This window comes from Pavona decussata, unplaced genomic scaffold, assembly GCF_977016875.1.
Source record: "Pavona decussata unplaced genomic scaffold, jaPavDecu1.1 SCAFFOLD_174, whole genome shotgun sequence".
Lineage (NCBI taxonomy): Eukaryota > Metazoa > Cnidaria > Anthozoa > Scleractinia > Agariciidae > Pavona > Pavona decussata.
The window spans coordinates 783,991-802,500 of NW_028145585.1; the positions used below are offsets into that span (position 1 = coordinate 783,991).

Consider the following 18,510-nt stretch of genomic DNA (forward strand, 5'->3'; position numbering starts at 1 on the left):
TTTCTAGAAAACATCGGTTCTTGCTCCTGATTGGCTCAAGTAGGCCCTTTTTTAGGAGAGCCTACAAACTATCACGAAATATGTGCCATGGGTTGCGGTTTCTGATTGGCTGTGTGGTGGTCCAGCGAGAGACAAAAGAGGGACGCTTTCCCAGAAATCCTTTCAATCGTTGCCACATTCAAAATGGCGGATGAACCTGCCAAGATTCGTTTAGATACATCTATGGTATGTCGGCGATTGCAAACGTAAAACGGTTTCAACTACTGCTATTTTCTGCTTACTTTGTATGTAATTCTCAAGCAGCTATTCACAATAAGTAATTCACGTGTTTTATTATTCAATTCAAGGGTGAAATTGAATGTGAACTATACTGGAGGCATGCTCCTAAGACTTGCAGAAATTTTAAAGAATTGGTAGGTACCTATCTGCTGCATTTATTTCATATATTTATTGCTAGGTTCTCATATAACAGACCGTGTCTAACATGACGAATTTCAGTCCGGAGGTTCTTATCATATCCTCTTGTTCTTTTACGCGGGTGTTTACTGTCCCAGTGCTATTATTTTATATCCACCTTTAATCTTTCAATGATACCATCATGTGGACCCAGTAAAGTAATTAATTGTTTTGTTGGTCATTTTGTTTCAGGCAGAGAGGGGATATTATAATAACTGCAAGTTTCACAGAGTGATTAAGGTACTACTGCACCTTTCAATAGACATGTGAACTGTGAACTTCATGTACTTAAAAACCCAGCTAGTGATTTGTGTGTTTTACTACTGTCAATCAACAACAAAAACAACAACAACAATTTATTATAAGAGAAGACACTTTTTACAATATTAGTTACCCACAATTAGCAAGGGCTATTCGAGGTGGGTAGCTAGTATTGATAGTTTACATGCTCAAAAGTAAAAGAAAATTAACAACCGAAATAGATTCAGTAGACAAAGAGAAAAAGAATTAAATAGTAAAATAAATGAATAAATAAATCACCTAAATGACTAATTATTATGTAGAAAGTTAAGTGCAAGCTAACTAAGTAGTGACATAATTATTACAGCAACAACTGACTTATTAAAAAACACAGAAACCAACAAAGTTGATTGAAATACATCAATCACAAGCTTTGAATGTGAAATTTTGAACCCATTGAGCCAAACAACCTTGTTGTTTTTTACCCTTTAATCCCAAGCGTTTAAGTTCTCCTCATAATATCTCAACCTGATCAAGCAATAGCATTCAGCTTATGGGAAAAAAGGGAATGATCATCAAAGACAAAAGGTCTTGATGTTTTAACAAATTCTCCTAACTAGTTCCATAAAAATAAAGAGAATCTACATGTTGATATTGGGGTTTAAAGGGTTAAGGTTACCGTACACCTTCAGAGGTGTCTCACGTCCAAGCAATGTAGTGAAACTGTAAATGCCTAAAACCCTATAATTAAAGCTTATAGGGCTGGCTATTAAACTATACCAAGAACTTTGAAATTAAATATATTGTCGAATTTTTCACGACTTCTAAATGTAAGCATCCAAATCACCTTTTGAAAACTACAAGTCCAAGTGAATTTTGTTTTTTTGCGCTAAAAAATTGGGACTGCGTTTTGCCATATTCAATTGCAGTGAAAAGTTATGGAACATTTTCCAAATGGGATAAAAAAATGTGCAGTGATTGTACAAAAATTATTCTCTGAGAAAAAATATTTTGAAAGAAAAAATTCGCAGATGTTTTTGTTGTTTATCTGTTAAACTAGCTACTGTCCAAATTTGATGACAAACGAACAAATTCCCTTTGAGTTTTAGCTTGTTAAAGTGTCCCCTCCAAGCGAAAAATTTGATTCGAGAAAACAGTGCTAAAAATTCAGCAATTCATTTTATTTCAAAATTCTTGGCATAGTTTGATAGTCAGCTCTATGAGCTTTAATTTGATATAGGGGTTTAGGTATCTACAGTTTAAACCGGAAGCGCTACATTGCTTGGACGCAAGACACCTCTAAAAGTATACAGTAACCCTAAGGGGTCAGTGGCACTGATTGATGGCAGTGAAAAACGTAATTATGGTTGATTGAATCTTCAACTTCAGAGTCCGCATGTTATTGAAAGGTACATAAATGGTAGTTTTATAGAAAGAGGAGGGCCATAGACTAAAAAGAGAGAGAGAGAGATAATAAAAAAAAAAAAAAAAATTACAACAGGGAAATTATGGACTAAAGCCTTATGACAACCACTGTTCATTTTATGTTGGGTAATCTGTGTAACCCATGAAGATGCTTGATTGTATAAACTTTTAAGAGCAAGTGTATAAAATCTAACAGTGGGAGGTATTTTGCATTTTCCTAGAAATAGAAGTGGGATAAATGTGAAACAGTGCTGTGAGTAGCCAGGAGTAAATATATTGTACAGTAGAAATCTAAGATAAATTTATTTTGTGGTCATGTTCTGTTGAAAGTAATGGCAAGGTTCTGTTTGTGTAACAATCTGTAAATATTGGCCCTGCTATATTTGGTTGACTTTGTCATGCTTTCAGATGATATTTTAATTAATTTCTTGGCTTTTGCATGAATTCATGTTTGTAGTTGCCTTATGAAAAGCAGTTAACTTGGTGTTAGTTCTTGCAGGCATGTACCAGAATTTTAGTTCAAACACTAACTCTCTGACACTTTTTACTTGTAGGACTTCATGATCCAGACAGGAGATCCCACAGGAACTGGTAGAGGAGGGGCTTCTGTGTATGGGTGAGCATAGATTTATATTATACTCACCAAAGTGGGTTAGACCTCAAGGCCTGTCCCCTCATAATCTGTTCCTTTGTTTTCATACCAGTTTTGAAAAGATTCAGTAAATTTTCCAAAATGATTTCTTCAATGTGGCTATGAACTTGATCTAGGATGCCCTATGGCTTACCGTCAATCCACATCAGGCGTGACCAGTATTTCCAACAATGAAATGAACATTTGAATTCCTCTTTGTAATTTCCGGCATTTGAATGGAATGTTGAACATTTCTCTGGAAAGATTCAAAATAGTTGGGAAACAATTGTTATTTTTGAAATTCTTAATGCAGCTGTAATGTAAAGAAAAATCATAGCTTTATATCGTCAATAAACTAAGGGAAATTTGTACGGCAACTCTGAAATATTGTTGGCAACGTTCAAAACTGACATGTAAATTTCAAAACTCCATTCAAATTTCAAAAATACTGGTGACATGTGACATGGATTGACTGTAAACATAATCTTATGACCACACAGTATCTAGAGTGAAGTGCAAGAAATGGGTAATTAGTGGGTGTTGATCAAATTGTGTTGTGGCACTTTTAAGTGAAGACTGTACCTGGGGTTTGGTGACTGAGCATTAAAGACGTGCATTTTACAATGGGGGACAATTAGTCACCTGGCCTTTGAGTTGAAGTGAGGCTGTAGTTATTTTTGTTTTGATACAAACCTCAGTGCTTTTGAGGTGTAAATGCAAACTAGTTAACATAAGAACAACATGATTTTCATATGAAAGTAATGAGGTTTGTGTCAGACCAAAGTCAACTCCAACCTTGCTTCTACTCAAAGGCCAGGCCCCAGTTGTTCAAAGAGAGTATAACTCTTTCCAGCAGATAAATGTCAAACAATAATAGATGTTACAAGCACCTTTTAAGTTTCATTTAAAAACTCATTAAAAATTCGTAAGCCCATTGACCTATCAAATGGTCGATAAAACATCACGTGCAGTGGTTTTAAAACCTGATAAAACCTCCTCCTTATTAGTATGCGGTGTGTAATGTTTTTCTCGTATGCTAATTTTCAATATTCACAAAAGCATAATGAACTCTCTTGACACACGCTTTTCCATAAATGTTTTTGAAGCTGTTCAAAAAAACTCGCAGCACGTGTTTTATCGGGTCTAAAACCACTCAGCTGTGCCTCATGGTTTTAAAACCCGATAAAACACTGCTGCATATCGCTCATGCCCAAGCAGCTAAGGGCATTGTAGAGAGGCCAGATATGTGTTTACTGATTCCCAATACTTTATACACAGGCCTGCATTTGAGGATGAATTGACAAGAGATTTAAAACACACAGGAGCTGGCATCCTTTCAATGGCAAATAGGTACAGAAAATTTAATGATAATGGTGTTCTCCAGACAATGTTGCACTGCTGCAAAGCTCATTCTGTGATGAAATCGAAAATGGTTGGGGAGGATGAAGAATATTTATTTAATAGCAAGATTTAGAATATTCTATAATTGTGTTTATGGCAAATGGCAAAGGTGAGATTTACGTTTATGTTTTCTTGCAAAAATTAGTGCACAGATGAAAATAGTGCAAAATAATTCTGACCTTTGATGCTAACGCAAAACTCAAATCTACGATAGTTTTCTCAATTTTCAAGACTCAACGTTACTGAGGAACTGAAACAGCGAGCAGCAAATAAGGGTAAACATGGTCACGTGATCATTTCTGCCATTTGCCATAAACCTAATTTTAAATCTTTCTATTATTTAGGGGGAAGTAGGTAGGGAGTAATATTATCCAAGATACTGAAAAGTGCACGTTTAAGAAGGGAAACTTTTTTTCCAAAATTTTGGTAGGTGTAATCAGTTGGTATTGTACTTGGTAAATCCAGTTGAAAAAAATGTAAACATTTTGTTGGTTCCAAAAAGTCTGCAATTCAATTGTTTTTAAAATAATTTTAATAATAATAAATAGGCTTTTTAAGTAATTGAATGTACTTAATTCAATTTTCAGTGGCCCAAATACTAATGGAAGTCAATTTTTCATCACGTTGGCTCCTACCCAGTGGCTTGATGGTAAGGAATTGAATGTTAGGATTTGTTCTGATTTTGGCTTCATTGTTGAAACATTTTAAAGAAAACTTTTGAATAGAATTTATTTATTTATTTATTTATTTATTTATTTATAAACAAAGAAACAATACAATGATTGCTTCACTCAGTCGCAGGAGTGCTCGATGCAAAAACATGCAGAGCGAAATATAAATTTAAGATAGAAAATGTAACACAGTTACTCGAGTTTCATGCACTAAGCGATCATCAGACTGTACCAGTGGAGATTGTAGAGTTAACTCTACAATCTGCAACGGTACAGTCTGATGATCGCATAGTGCGTGAAACTCGAGTAACTGTGTTAAATTTTCTATCTTAAATTTTTATTTATTAATTATGACAACTTGCATAACAATCAGTAAAGAAGAAATGCAGACAGGGAGGAAACAAATCCTCATATGGAGCTGACCCTCTAATATCATATTAAACATAGAATATAATAATACCATACACAATTTACAGATAGTATACAAAATCTAGATAAATATCCAATCATACAAGTTAGACTAAAATAATTTCAGTTCAATTATTGAACATTATTTTGCCTGTTAATATACAGGTATCACTGATATAGAACCAACATAGTCGTCATTGTGCAATGATAGAAAGGCACTGTCTAATGTGTCACAACATTTTATTTTGTCATTTCTTTCAGGTAAACATACAATTTTTGGTCGGGTCAGTGGAGGAATAGGTGTAGTCAAGAGAATAGGTCTGGTGGAAACAGACCCAACTGATAGGTGGGAAAATGTGCCTAAAAGACTAATTTCTTGTCCAAGAATAACCCTTTGTAGTAGTGCAATCCAAGGTGCTTACATTCAAACTATTTTACAATGATTTGTTTGTTTGAATTGGTTACTACCAAGAGTGTGGTAAAATATGCACTGAGTTTAGTCTCACCCTTCCTTGTTGGTGTCTAACCTTCAATTTTGAAGTTCTGGAAATGCTTTTTCTCAAAGCATTAATAATTCCTGGAGAAATTCAATGCAGATTAGTCCACCAAATTTTAAATTTTTTCTTTTACTTCCTTTATGCTAGTGATTTTTTTTTTGTTTTCTCTTCATGAATTGTTAATGAATTTGAGGAGCTTTAATAATCAAATCTATGTCTGCAAGATCTCTAACTTTTAAATGCAGTATCTGTAGATATAATTACAGAAGGGTTTGAGATTTTAATTATAATGAAGTGCATTTATTTCTTTGTTGACTTAAATTAAAAATAATATTGTTTTTACTCTTTATTTTTGTAATTTTAGGCCACTTCATGACGTCTACATATTAAATGGAAAGGCAGCGTAGAGGACATTGCAGTGAAAGAGCATAAAAAACCAACAAAGATTGCTTGCAGTTGTAGCTGTAGTCGCAGATGAAACAGGGCTGTTTTGTGACATTTTTACTGCCAACTGTACACTTGATTATTTTCTGCTTATCTTTCACTGTTTTTACGTATTTAATTTAGGCCTTCATTTTTAAAATAGACTGTTCCTGCCTGTTACTGCAAAACAGTTTGAGCAGACTGTGCTCTGAACATTGTCAGATAGTCTGATTTGTGTCCGGGAACAAACAGTGAAATTTGTTAACTGGTTCAGTCCATTGTGTTTGCAATAATTTGTGGTGAAAATAGCCTCGTGGCAGGCGCTAGCAGCCGAAAGCTTCATTTTCCCTTTTCCCCATGTGTTGCCCGATTTCCCTTCTCCCCTTCACCTTTCTAGCCCCTGCCATGCAGACTATGGCGAAAACTGTCAAGACCTTCAACGACAATGGCCATCATTTCACCCAGGCATTTTCTTTTATGTATGTATAAAACATGTATGTTCCATTATAACTTACATTATATTTAAATAAAGTTATTTGAAATTTTTGATGAGATGTATTGTGTATTTTACCATATGGGTGTGAACTTCTGTACTTCCTCAATTAATTTATTCCCCCCCCCCCCCCAAACCGTCCTTGAATAAATGCCCCTTTGATGTTATGAAATATTTATCTAGTGATCCCCAACCCTCACCAATGAAAGGCCTAAGAGGAATGCATGTGGCAAGAGGTTTAACCCTTTAATCCCTAACAGTGATCAGCATCAAATCCTCGTAACATCAATGCATATTCAACCCCTGAGGTCATGAGTCGAACCTACTGACCTTCCCATTACTAGTCTGAATGCTGTCAGCTAGAGGAGACTCGAGGCTTGGCCATAAAACTAGGTTCATATATGACAAACATCCTACATACAGCTTATAATGAAATGTTTTTTCACAGTTTATTGAAAGTCCATAATACAAAGTTTTAGTCTGAAGTAGACAGGTGAGTTCGGCATCTTGGAGTTTCTGATGTAATTTGACTAATACAGCTGGAATATATACAGTTCTATTTTCTGAGGCCTTTTCTATGGTGAGCTGAGCAAGAGGTGAAGAAAATATCAGTTGTGGCATGTTTTCTCAGCAGATGACAATGATTTTTGCACGTTAATTTCACCCCTGTTTTACAATCCCTGAAACATATAAGAATGCTTGTAGTCTATGAGGAAGTGGGTTTTTAGTGGGTCATTGAGGCTAAGACTTAGCTTCTTACTTCACTGTGGCTCCAACTGTTTTGTTTTTATTCTTTTCATTATCTTCTAGCACCAAGTGGTATGACAAGAAAGCTTTACAAAAACCTTTTGAGATAGAGTTAGTTTCATTTAAGCAAAGAAATGGTTGTACAGCTGGCACTGGTAAGACTTGTACAAGATATTGCTGGTGTCATGTGAACGTCAGAGCCACAAGATACAATGTAGGAGACAGGAAAAACTTGTACTTGTTTTGAAAGTCGCACCGGTATCACGTATCCATCATTTATTCCCTCCCTTATAATATTATTACTGTCACACTGCGTTTTTTTAAGACTTTTGTCTGTCAGCACCTTGCCAGGAAGCATATATTGAAGAGGTCTGCATTCTTCTGCTTTAGTCAAAAATACATGAAATCTTTTTGATCTGCACAAAGAGTAGATTTATCACAGACCAAGCCTAAAACGTAGAACTGTTTACAGTATGCTGTAACTGTCCATAGAACGAAAAGTGTTCATATTTATCTGGTGGGTAAAGATCCGTCTAGACAGATTGCTAGATCATCTTTCACTCGCCAGAAACAAGAATTTTTAATACCAGAAATTGATTTTCTATTTGCTGCTTTTTTCTCATTAAAAGAAACTGCCGATCAAAATATATTAATAATTACTCTACTGGGAACTTTTAACGAGCTTTCAATAAAAGCTAGGGTTCCCATGGATATTAGTATACATTACAATACCAAAATCAAAATCTACCGAGAAGATTTACATGAAAATGGAACAGCTCTATATCTTTTAATACAACTTTAGGTGAAATGAATTCATTATAAATCTAACACTTAACAAAACTTTGTTCATTCCATTGAGGCCGTAGTAGCTCCATAGTGACTGTACAAATCTTGTCTTGCTGGATTTTGATTAATTTTATACAACTTCAAGGTTACCCAAAGTAAAATCTCTTCTTTTTAACTGTTCCACAAACGTATCGCCAACAAAAAGATCATTTAGGACCAAAGCAACTTGCTGACACCATGAATATGTAAGCTGTAGTAGTGTAATGGACACTTGTACGGCGAAACAGGAGAGAAACGATTCGAAGAACCAACCACAGTTTCTTATCAAATATCGCAAAATCACCTTCAAGTATGAACCATTTTCGGCCGTTTTTTCGCCACTCTTCAGGATATCCAGACGGCTATGATGATCAAAATTATCAAAAAGTTCCTGTAGTACAAAGCAACGAGAGCAACGGCCATCATAAACCCGATTACCGCGGCCAACTTCAAAAAATTTCGCGGACGAGTGAATTCCGCATTGTCCATATGAGAGTTGGTTTGGTAATTGCTGCATCGCTTCCTCATAAGTTCACCTCAACGTAACCAGTTAGATTGAAGACAATAACAAAATCTTTCGCCTCTCTTCTTCTTCTCTATCCATTCAAGGCAACCGTAAGGTACCAAAGAACGCACAAATATTTGATCAACATACGACAAACTCAACAGTCGGCGACAGCTGTCGTTTCCACAAAGAAAAGATCAACCGGAAGTTGTGATCAGCCGCTGACCAAGTTTTTCGCACGTTGCTTATTGTTTTATTTCCGGTCAGGCCATGCCTTTCCAAGTGGCATGATTGTAAATTAAAGCGAGCCGGGTGGAAGGAGCTCGCTCGCTTGGATAGGAAACCAATACTACGCTGGCTTTGGCATGATTTCCCCCATTCTCGAAGGCCAAAGGAGTAAATCTGCGGGGCGAGGGAAGGCCAACCATTTATCTTTTCGCTTGAAGTTTCTTCAACTAATTTTTTTCCGCCCGTTTTCACTTCCCCTCACCCCGGCTATGAGCTTAAGCCCCATTCACACCAATAAAACATGTTTAATTAAACAGGGTTTAACAAAATTAAAATTGGTGACAGAAAGCTGAGCCATTGGCGTTGACATAGGATTCAAGTAAACGTTAACTTAATGCTTTCATTTGTGCTAAATCTGTAGTCTACAAAAATCCGAAAGCAGCTTTTTTGAAGGAAACAATTTTAAACTGTGTTTAAGTAAACAGCTTTTAAACGTGTTTAAGCCTTGGTGTGAATGGGGCATTAGACTACGAAAAGTCCCGTATTTTTCTTTCGGATAGTAGTATTAAAAAGCGAACGAACCACGCGCGATTGCCTCCATCCCACGTGGAAGACGCGACGCGCGAAGGGAAGCGCGTCTCCTCGCGGGATCAATTTTCGCGCTAGCTCGCGTGGTATCCCGAGAAAAACAAAGTACTGTTCGTAGTCTAACTCGGACAGTCACTCCCGTGACAGCTTCTGTCGAGAGTGAAAGACCGGGAGTAAGCGATTATTTAGCTTTTGTACCTGCAACTGAGAGGTTATTTCGTAGTAAACTCAAATTCTTTCTTCCTTCAAATACTTTCATAAGTGAACTTTATTGCACCCAGCCCTTTGTGGTAATGCATGTAAATACGAGACCTGTCATCAAGTATAAAGAACAAAAAATATAGCCACAGGGTCAGTCTCAAACATACCCTGAAGAAGAAAGGCCGTGCCTTTCGAAATATTGGAAAATATACTTCCCTGACCGTGAAATCAGCCTTGCTCTTTTTTTCGATTATTTGCTTTACAATTTTTTTGCTGATTAGATCCTTCACTACAGGATCCGGTACTTTTATTTTGTCACGGTGGTCCTTGAAAACACAGTTTATCACTGGTTTTTACTGAAAAAATATAGGTGCGTTCATTCAAGGTTCATACTGAGAGATTGCTCAGATTGGCTGATCATCATCCGCAAGTTGGGGCCTAAGATTTCCAAGAAAATTGGAGAGAAGTATGGAAAAGCTTTTGCAGTTGCAACAACCTCAGATCAGAAAAGTCCATTTTCTGCGAACCAGTGACGAAAAATGCACTTGAACATGCGGCGAGCTGTCTGACCATCTGCAAAGAAATTGGTCGAAGAAGTCAGGGGAAGTAATTATAGATGCACAACAATCTTGGCACTGCCAATTTTGGAAGAGGTCAATATGAGGAATCCCCACACGTCTGAGGCAAGATTTGTTTACATTTGGTTTGTGCATTGACAAAAGTGGGAGAATAAATTTCAAGAAAGTGTGGTTAAAGAAGGAACCATGCTCTGAGACAGATGTAATAATGTAGCATTTAGTATCCATGATCTGTTGATATCATCGAAGAAGAAGCCAACGGAAAGTTGAGGACCCGTCTTTGTCAGCGCTATGTGGCACGAAACGCGGTGAAGAAATGGTGCAGGATTCCTCAATCAGACCAAACCCTGACAGAAAACCGCCAAAAAAGAAAAACACTCAGCATCGGCAAATACACGAAACGATCATAGAAGAACCGGGAATTAATTATTTTCGTCCCAGATGGCCCGTTGTTTCGGGTGCCGTTTGCAGCATTAAAGGACGCTGAAGGAAAGTAAAGTACTTGTCAGAAAGAGTAAGCATACACCACATTCCATCTCTTATGACACTCAAGCTCACTCAAGAGTCTCCAAGGGACTATCACTGCAAATCTGGAGCACTGATGGTGGGGAAAACTCGTTCCATTACCAGATTTACCCAAACCAAGGTAACCGGTAGATCTTGAGAAGATTTCAAGGCTGATTTCAAGCCGGGGGCAGAGTAACTTCCGTGCATAAGCTATATATAGGTATGCGAGGGCCTAGAGGGCATGGGTTTTGAGCCGTTGCGGCCTGACGATGGATACAGATTTTCATGATTTTGGGAGGGGGGTTAAAGCACCATGTCTTATTGTTGATAAAGTCGCGAAGGAAGGAGGGCTACACAGAATCTAAGGGGAGAGTTTAGTAGTTTAGTAAGACGGAGATCGCTCTCGCCTTTACCTGGAACAGCTCAATACAGTAACCGGAATTCCTAGAGAAGAAGACGACTTGATGACAACAAAAGGCATAGTTGGGGTCCTTAGCTTTTTTCTACGGTAAAGATCATGACACTTGAGAGAGTTGATGGAATCGCTCGTGCATTCCTGGAATCTGATGCCCTTTCAGTTCTGATGTCCTTATGGAATGTCGATGATACCTCAACTAAAGTTCCTGTATTAGTACCTAATTGGCATGAGGAATTGAGTACAAGTAAAGCTCAGAAGATGAGAGAGTTGCTGTTGTACAACGACGTTGAGTACTGGGATTCATTAATTGTTCTAATTGGAGGTGATGTCATCCTTGACTATCAATACTAACAAACGAGGTTGAACATTCCGTTATTAACAACAGATCTGACGAGCTGTAATGAACGAGTTGTATGTTTGGGCGAATTTTACTCTTCAAGTTTGTAGTTACAGTGTAGGCCGCATAGGGTCTGTTGATATACCTGTTAGAAGGTTTAACTCAAGCCTGGTAGAAGGTTTAACCCAAGCCAAAGAATGACCATAAAGAACTGCCTTCGCTGACTTAGTTCAGGACAACATAATCCGAGTTTACTTGCCAAATAACAATGAAAAAGAGAATCCCGTGTTCCACAAACAGCAGAGCATGTCACTGTGTAACTGAGATTAATTTTACACGAACTCAACCACCTACTATTCTACTGACTACTGCAAACTATGCAGTGGACTCTCAAAATAGCATTAGCCGTTTCCAAAGCAGTTCTGTAAGAGTTCATCTTCATTGAAAACATATCTAGGACTGAGTTCTCAAACACTTTCTCGTCATCTTCTGTGTAAACACAATCGTTCCTTCTGCTGTTACACAAGTCTTGTGAAACACAAATATCGCTGTCTCCCACCATGCTCCAATCCACTGGCTGATCACATGACACTAATCCACACAGGCAGCGGGGCAGGCTGGGTTTCAGCTTCAGTGCTCCAGGAGGAAGACTCCAATGATGCTGATAGGCTGAGTCTGTCACATGACCACCCCCATCATGCTCAAGGCTCGTGGCCAAGGATTCCAGACAATGAGCGACATTGTTGATGGAAGCAACAAACTGACCTAAGAAGGAAATTCAGTTTAACCGGATTACATACAAGACTACTGCTCTCTTTTGTAGTGTTTTCAAGCTTAAAAATAATATTGGTGCTTTGCATGAACAAATGCGAAAAACTATAAAGTATGCAACAAATAAATCGACTCTAATTTTACCGATATTGCAGGTGCAACCAATTACCTAGAATTATTGGCACATTTGATTATGAAGTGAAAAATGTTGTGCAGATGCATTTAATAGGTGCATTGCTAAAGAATCCTGCCATGTTTTAGGAGGGTTGTCCAATATACGCGACTTCCGGTACGTTGATGGTGATGCGACTCCAATAGATGAAATTATTTAATCCTAACCATGTCAACTAAACCTGGCTTCCGGTTACTGAATTTTATGACTAGACTTTTTCTTAGTCCATTTGACTATAGCTTTGACAACCGGAATCTGACGGTGTATATTGGACATGGGTGGGTTGTTGAAAACTATGGCTTTCTCAAACAATTCTTTGTTTTCATTGAGTGCCCAGGATGTCGGAATTCTACTGTTCTTGTTGAAAAAATTAACCTTTAGTGCAGCCAAGCTCTTCAGAGATCTTTGAGCCACTGGTTTGTCCATGCTGTCTCAAAACTGCTGCTAAATGTGTGTCCAGACACCCAGCTCCTGGCACCACATAAGGGCATGACAGTGTCTCATGCAAGGCAGTCACAGCTGCTTGACAGACCGTCTTTAGCTCTTCAAGTGAAGTCTCGTCTGGTGAACACAGCAGAAGTGTGCACACAGGCACAGATGAAGACTTTGGGTGCAAATGAATGTAGCTGTTTAACGAGAAATTGAAGAAAAACTAACATTAGTTGCAATATATTCACAATAGAATGTTGCTGTTTCTGGCATTCTAATTTGTTCCCTCTTCAAGGCATATGATGCAATGATGCAATTTACCATTAAGAGGTATTTGGAAAGATCCTCCCCCCCCCCCCCCCCCCCCTCCAGCCGAAGTCCGTGTATTCGAACGTCCGGCTCTGTACCAAGCCCTTTTGTCGCGTGACCTATTTCAGCTTAGGCCATTTGAAAAATGCCAGTTGTCATCAGGTGACGTAGGAGCCTTATTGGCTCTGAAAGACAACAGCTGGTGAACAGCTTTTTGTTAAAATTCTCTTCAGGAAACTTTTCATTCATTCGGAAATAGCACTTTTCTTCAATCAATCAATCATTTATTTTAACACGTTATGTCTACTAGGAGTTTAAAAACTCGTTCAAAATACGAACGTGCGTTAATAAAGTGTATGATATGATCTGTTTGTTCTCTTTCTTCTCTCAGTGATTTTCATATTATGCCACGCTGAGTATATTATAACACAATTTCGTAAAGGGATTGTCAAATACGCAGCGTCTGTACAAACGTATGTTTTGCACCATACATTTCCCATGCCTTTCTCCAAAACGTCTATACACTGTTTTCCAAGCTCAAAGCACAAAATACTTGATTGGTCAGAGCCAGATAGGCCGGGGATAAGCTGAGAGAAATTTGGTTAAAACAGCACTCGGTAACATTTTTTGCTGTTTGCATTCCACTTACAGGAACTAGAACCCTTGCTATGCAGTTCTCTGTGGACATAAGTAAATAACGTTCACCTTTCTTTTAAATCGCTGTTTATATTTGGATCAGCGTTCTGTTTTACCGTCTCCGTAATCGGCCAAGTGGGTCCTCTCGTTTATCTCAATACCTTTTTTGAGGAGATCGTTACCGGTGTCATTCATTACTCATTTCTTTTTTCTAATTTTGTTCTTCCAGCTGCCGTACAATCTTCAACTAAATTGTGTATTCCTGAGAAGATGGTATGCAGCCCCAAATAATATAGCATTCTGTTGTGATCTCAAACTGACCTCTTATTATTGAGGAGCACATGTTCAATCTTTTCCACGTGCCCAAAATTTGTTGCAGCGGGTATGTCCACACTGAATGTGCTAAGAATCGCAGCCCCCGTCATGCGTTGTACGGCAGAGATGTGAAGTATGGACAAACGATCCATCACAAATGCGCCCTGAGTAACAACAATGAACGATTAAGTTAAAGCTTTGAAAGCTGGGCACCAAGTGAGCTTGGTTTCCAAGAACCATGGACTGAAATTCCCTTAACCAGCAGGATGGCAAAGATTCTCAGGTTCAGTCAATTTCTTAATTCAAGGATTTGTAAAAGAAAACTAAAATGTTCTTCTATTCGAAGGACTGTGAGAAGTTTTCCCAACTATAATTGAAGCCCTTGGAGAAACTGAAATGGGTAGGCGCAAATGATAATTTAGCTAGAAGATGAAAATTACTCAAAAACTGCTAAGATTTCAAACACAGGGCTTGTTTTATCTGCTAGTTACAGTAGCGTTGCCATAGAAAGGCTAAGTTTCAAACAGACGTATTTTATCTGCTAACATTGCAAGCTAAATTTCAAAGAAGATTGCCAAAGCACGAGTGACTGTTGTTTTAGTAGGTGTTGCTGTGATGGAATCTTTGAATAAGAATTTTAAAGTTATCTTTCAGAGATTTATCTATAAATCAATATTCATTATTGTGTCACCATCACTTATATTCGTGTATTTCCTGGGGGTTAAAATGTGGGTTTGTCAGCACTGAAAAGACTTTGTCTCTTTCTAAAATGTTCAGGATTTTTATCAAATTTGCACCAGAAAGTGTTGATGCAGCCACCTTTATCAACAGTGAAAATAATTGCACTGTAAAACGACAATTAACACACTATTAATACTATCCATAAAATTGTTAGGGGAAGAAATAACCCGGGCCCGGTTGTTCGAAATTTATGCCGCTTAATTTGCTAATCCACGATTAAAAGTTAAGCAAAGTCTTCATCCCCCCCCCCCTGTTAAAGATGATTTTAAAGGCTAATTTTCAGTTAATGGTAAAGAAAAGGCACAACTGAGGGTCTATAATCGTTTGGAAGAATCCTTATGGATTAGTAAGTAAATAAACTCGAATCAAGTTCATGTTAACCCAAGATTAGCTTAATCAGGCTTTGAACCACTGGGCCCTGGACTGAATTCAAATGAGACTGAAGCACTTTTATTTTTAAGTGTCCTATTAAAACCTTTCAATGAGCACCTTCCACTGACTCCCTCCCAGTCTCCTTCACAGCGGTGCCTTTTTATATACCAACCTTGTCTCTCAAGTACTGCTTAAGAGCTGGGTGCATACATTTCTGGCAGGCAATCACTTGCACACCAGCAGCAATCAACCAATCAGCGACCTTCAACAGCTGCCGCAGGACAGCATTCGTCATATTGATGTCTACACCACTGCTTGCTGTTTCTGTTCTAATGTCATTACTAAACCATTCATCTGTATCTCCTGCCATTGATATGTTATACAAAGCTACCTTGGCAGTGTGGCTCACAAGTGTCTTACTCTGGTGTTGAAAGGTTGGAATATCAGGTGCTTGCAGTAGTACACCTGGTACGATTTTTGAGTCTTTAACAGAGTCTCCCTCGCAAGTCATAATTTGAACTGGTGCTGCAATTGCTGCAGAAGAATCCTTGGTTGTGTTGTTTGGTAGTGAATGAAGGAAAGCCTAAAAGTTAAAATCATTTATTAGAAAACAACATTGCATGACTGCATTTCAAATCTTCTACTAATGATGGATCAGTGGAGGAAACACCATAAAAGACAGGCTGGTTAGTCTGGGTTACCACTCATAAGGAAAAAAATTACCTGACTTTTGAAAGTCATCACAAACCAACTTTCGCTGACCATCCATCACAAATCCTGTGGCAATTAAGCCACAGAAATCAGTTCCTTTGTAAACATTTTTTTGCAAATATGGCATTTGACTGCCAACAAGGAAACTCTTTGGAAAAATGTAGTGGTAAGGCAAAAATAAAATTCCATGACTTTTCAAAGAATAATCAGGGAAAAACATTTTTTTTTTCAAAGTCAAGGAAAATGCTGGGGATTTTGCGGTGTCTCACTCAATAGGACAGTGAAGTTCTAAATTCAATTTAGAACTTCACTGTCCTATTGAGTGAGACACCGCAAAATCCCCAGCATTTTCCTTGACTTTGAAAAAAAATGTTTTTCCCTGACTTTTCCCAACATTTTCCAAGAAAGGATACCCTTAACTACATAGGGCATACCCTGTGGGGGTAAGCTACACGTAAAATAATAATAATAACAAATTATTTTTTAATAGACACTGAAAACAGAACCTTGATTATGAGCACACAAATATGGTTCCTGTTTGATTGACTGAGGTGGCAAGCTGGTTTGGTTCCTACAATGCTATTAACAATGCACAGCATACTCTTCATATTTCCAATATCAATCTTCATTTTCCATTGGCATGATTGCAGGTGGTTGCTGATCACCTCCAATGAATGTTGATTGATCTGCGAGACTAATGCTCTTGGAACAGGCAGATCAAAGGAGGACTGTACCAGGCTATAGCAGAGAAACAGAATGATATATCAATACTGCCAGCAGGCATGAAGCCACAAAAGCTTCTAAAATTAAACTTTGAAAGACAAAATAGAAGATAAATTATTTGAGAAAAATGGCTAAATGTATCACTCACTGTCCATTTGTTTCCTGAAATTCAAAGTCTCATTACCTGAATGACAGCCTTGAAAACTGGTACACTGTACATTGAAGTTAAATTCAAGTTTTCATGGCTTTTTTTATTCTCTCTCATTTTGTCCTGTAAAGACCCATCACTGCAGATAAAACTTTAATTGAAAGTTACTTGGAAATAATTCTCATCTAAAATTGACGGAATTTTAATAAAGATACACCTGTTGGCACCAGTGACAGAAAGTTGTTTGCTACAAGTAGAACCGGCCTATCTTACTTCAACACCTTGTAATATTACAGTCACTAGTTACTAATACTATTTATAAGTTCATAATTTATTAATTCATAATCATTGCATTCATCGTAGAAAGAATGTGCTCCTATTAAATTGCGTTTGGAGTTGACATTGTATGGGACAATCAATCGACAAATGGATGAATGAATGAATGGATCTTGGGACACGCATCTGGCATCCTCTGCAAATTTGCAGGAGCGGATGACATCATCGCCAACTTGGCAAAGGAGAGAGAGCCTGGAATCAAGAAGAACAAACACACTCCCTAATCTTTGATTATTACTAATTTTTAACAGTTTATATGGCCAGATGTTTCTTGGCTTGATTATCTCAGACTCTCATAATTTTATTAAGAGTGCAAAAGTGATGGTATCAAACAATTTGTATTTTGAAAGCATGGGATTTAGAACAAAACTAATAGCTCCTTTCAGTTCTAAACTGTTTAAACCAGTGCAAAATAGAGATTTGTTTGGAGAAGTTATGACTCAAAACTGCCCATAAAATATCTTGACCATAAAGTTTTGTGGAATAGATATTTTTATGATGCTGTTTCTAAAGTCTTCAAATCCAATTTTTTGTGACTTCACACTGTACCGCTGACTACTTAACCTGCGATCAGGGATTTTTTTCTCAGGGGAGCGTGAAAGTGTGGCAGCACAGGAGTCTGCGGTCGGGAGAAAAAGAAAAAAAGAATGCCTGATCGCAGGTTTCTGACTACTGTGTAAGGTACCTGACAAGGAGCAGTGCTGTTTGAAGTCCACCATCACTGTAACTGTCCAGATGCCCTTTTACAGCCGAGACTATCAGTCTTGGTATAGAATGTGACAAGCCAGAAAGGCTGTGAAGAATCTTGCTTGATGCTGAAGTCACAGTTACATGGCCACCACGAGATGACTGAAAGAACTTCAATCTGTTTATTTAAAAAGTATAAAATACCATTTAATTAAAAACTGCTCCAAGTGACAAACACAATTAATGAATGGTCAGCCAAGAAACTGATTCATGACCAGCTAATAAAGCATCAAACCAGGTTGCAAAGAATCGTATGCTTTAAATTCAGCTGGCTTGAATATTGGCGTGAGCCATTCAATATAAGGGTTTAAGACTCATCGGCTTGTGTAATTTTGGTTTATTCTGTTTGAATACTTCTTAGACTCCTCAATAAAATACGAAAACAGTTTGACAACGAGAATGTGAATGAAGACACTTCCCACTCCAGGAAAACTTCCCCAAGTGAACGTCAGTGAAAACCAAAAACTGCCAAAAAATGACGACATGAACGGTCAACCCTAAAGGCCAAAGGACCGTTAGCA

The 18,510-nt window shown here is 37.8% G+C and overlaps 2 protein-coding genes across 2 annotated transcripts in view; one reads left to right on the plus strand and one right to left on the minus strand.

Moving 5' to 3' along the window:
- The first annotated feature begins 170 nt into the window (after positions 1 to 170).
- On the plus strand, positions 171 to 6,699 carry LOC146463854 (peptidyl-prolyl cis-trans isomerase-like 1). Its single transcript, XM_085083948.1, has 8 exons — positions 171 to 225; positions 348 to 413; positions 649 to 696; positions 2,676 to 2,737; positions 4,031 to 4,102; positions 4,741 to 4,802; positions 5,494 to 5,578; positions 6,094 to 6,699. The coding sequence occupies exons 1-8, from the start codon at positions 184 to 186 to the stop codon at positions 6,134 to 6,136; spliced, it is 480 nt and encodes a 159-aa protein (XP_084940074.1). The 5' UTR covers positions 171 to 183; the 3' UTR covers positions 6,137 to 6,699.
- A 5,192-nt stretch (positions 6,700 to 11,891) lies between these two features.
- Positions 11,892 to 18,510, minus strand: part of LOC146463855 (molecular chaperone MKKS-like) — a 16,192-nt gene continuing 9,573 nt past the window's right edge. Inside the window, exons 3-8 of the mRNA XM_085083915.1 lie at positions 17,928 to 18,107; positions 16,542 to 16,773; positions 15,497 to 15,907; positions 14,218 to 14,375; positions 12,898 to 13,148; positions 11,892 to 12,344 (exon numbers count right to left, since the gene is read on the minus strand). Of these exons, the coding sequence (XP_084940041.1) occupies positions 11,938 to 12,344; positions 12,898 to 13,148; positions 14,218 to 14,375; positions 15,497 to 15,907; positions 16,542 to 16,773; positions 17,928 to 18,107 (1,639 nt within the window). The 3' untranslated portion in view covers positions 11,892 to 11,937. The remainder of the gene's footprint in view (positions 12,345 to 12,897; positions 13,149 to 14,217; positions 14,376 to 15,496; positions 15,908 to 16,541; positions 16,774 to 17,927; positions 18,108 to 18,510) is intronic.

Excerpts from the sequence above, each read along its gene's own strand:
- LOC146463854 (XM_085083948.1), top strand. The coding sequence starts at position 184 with ATGGCGGATGAACCTGCCAAGATTCGTTTAGATACATCTATG. Across the intron at positions 4,103-4,740 it reads ATCCTTTCAATGGCAAATAG|TGGCCCAAATACTAATGGAA; the intron begins GTACAGAAAATT and ends TTCAATTTTCAG. Across the intron at positions 4,803-5,493 it reads TCCTACCCAGTGGCTTGATG|GTAAACATACAATTTTTGGT; the intron begins GTAAGGAATTGA and ends CATTTCTTTCAG.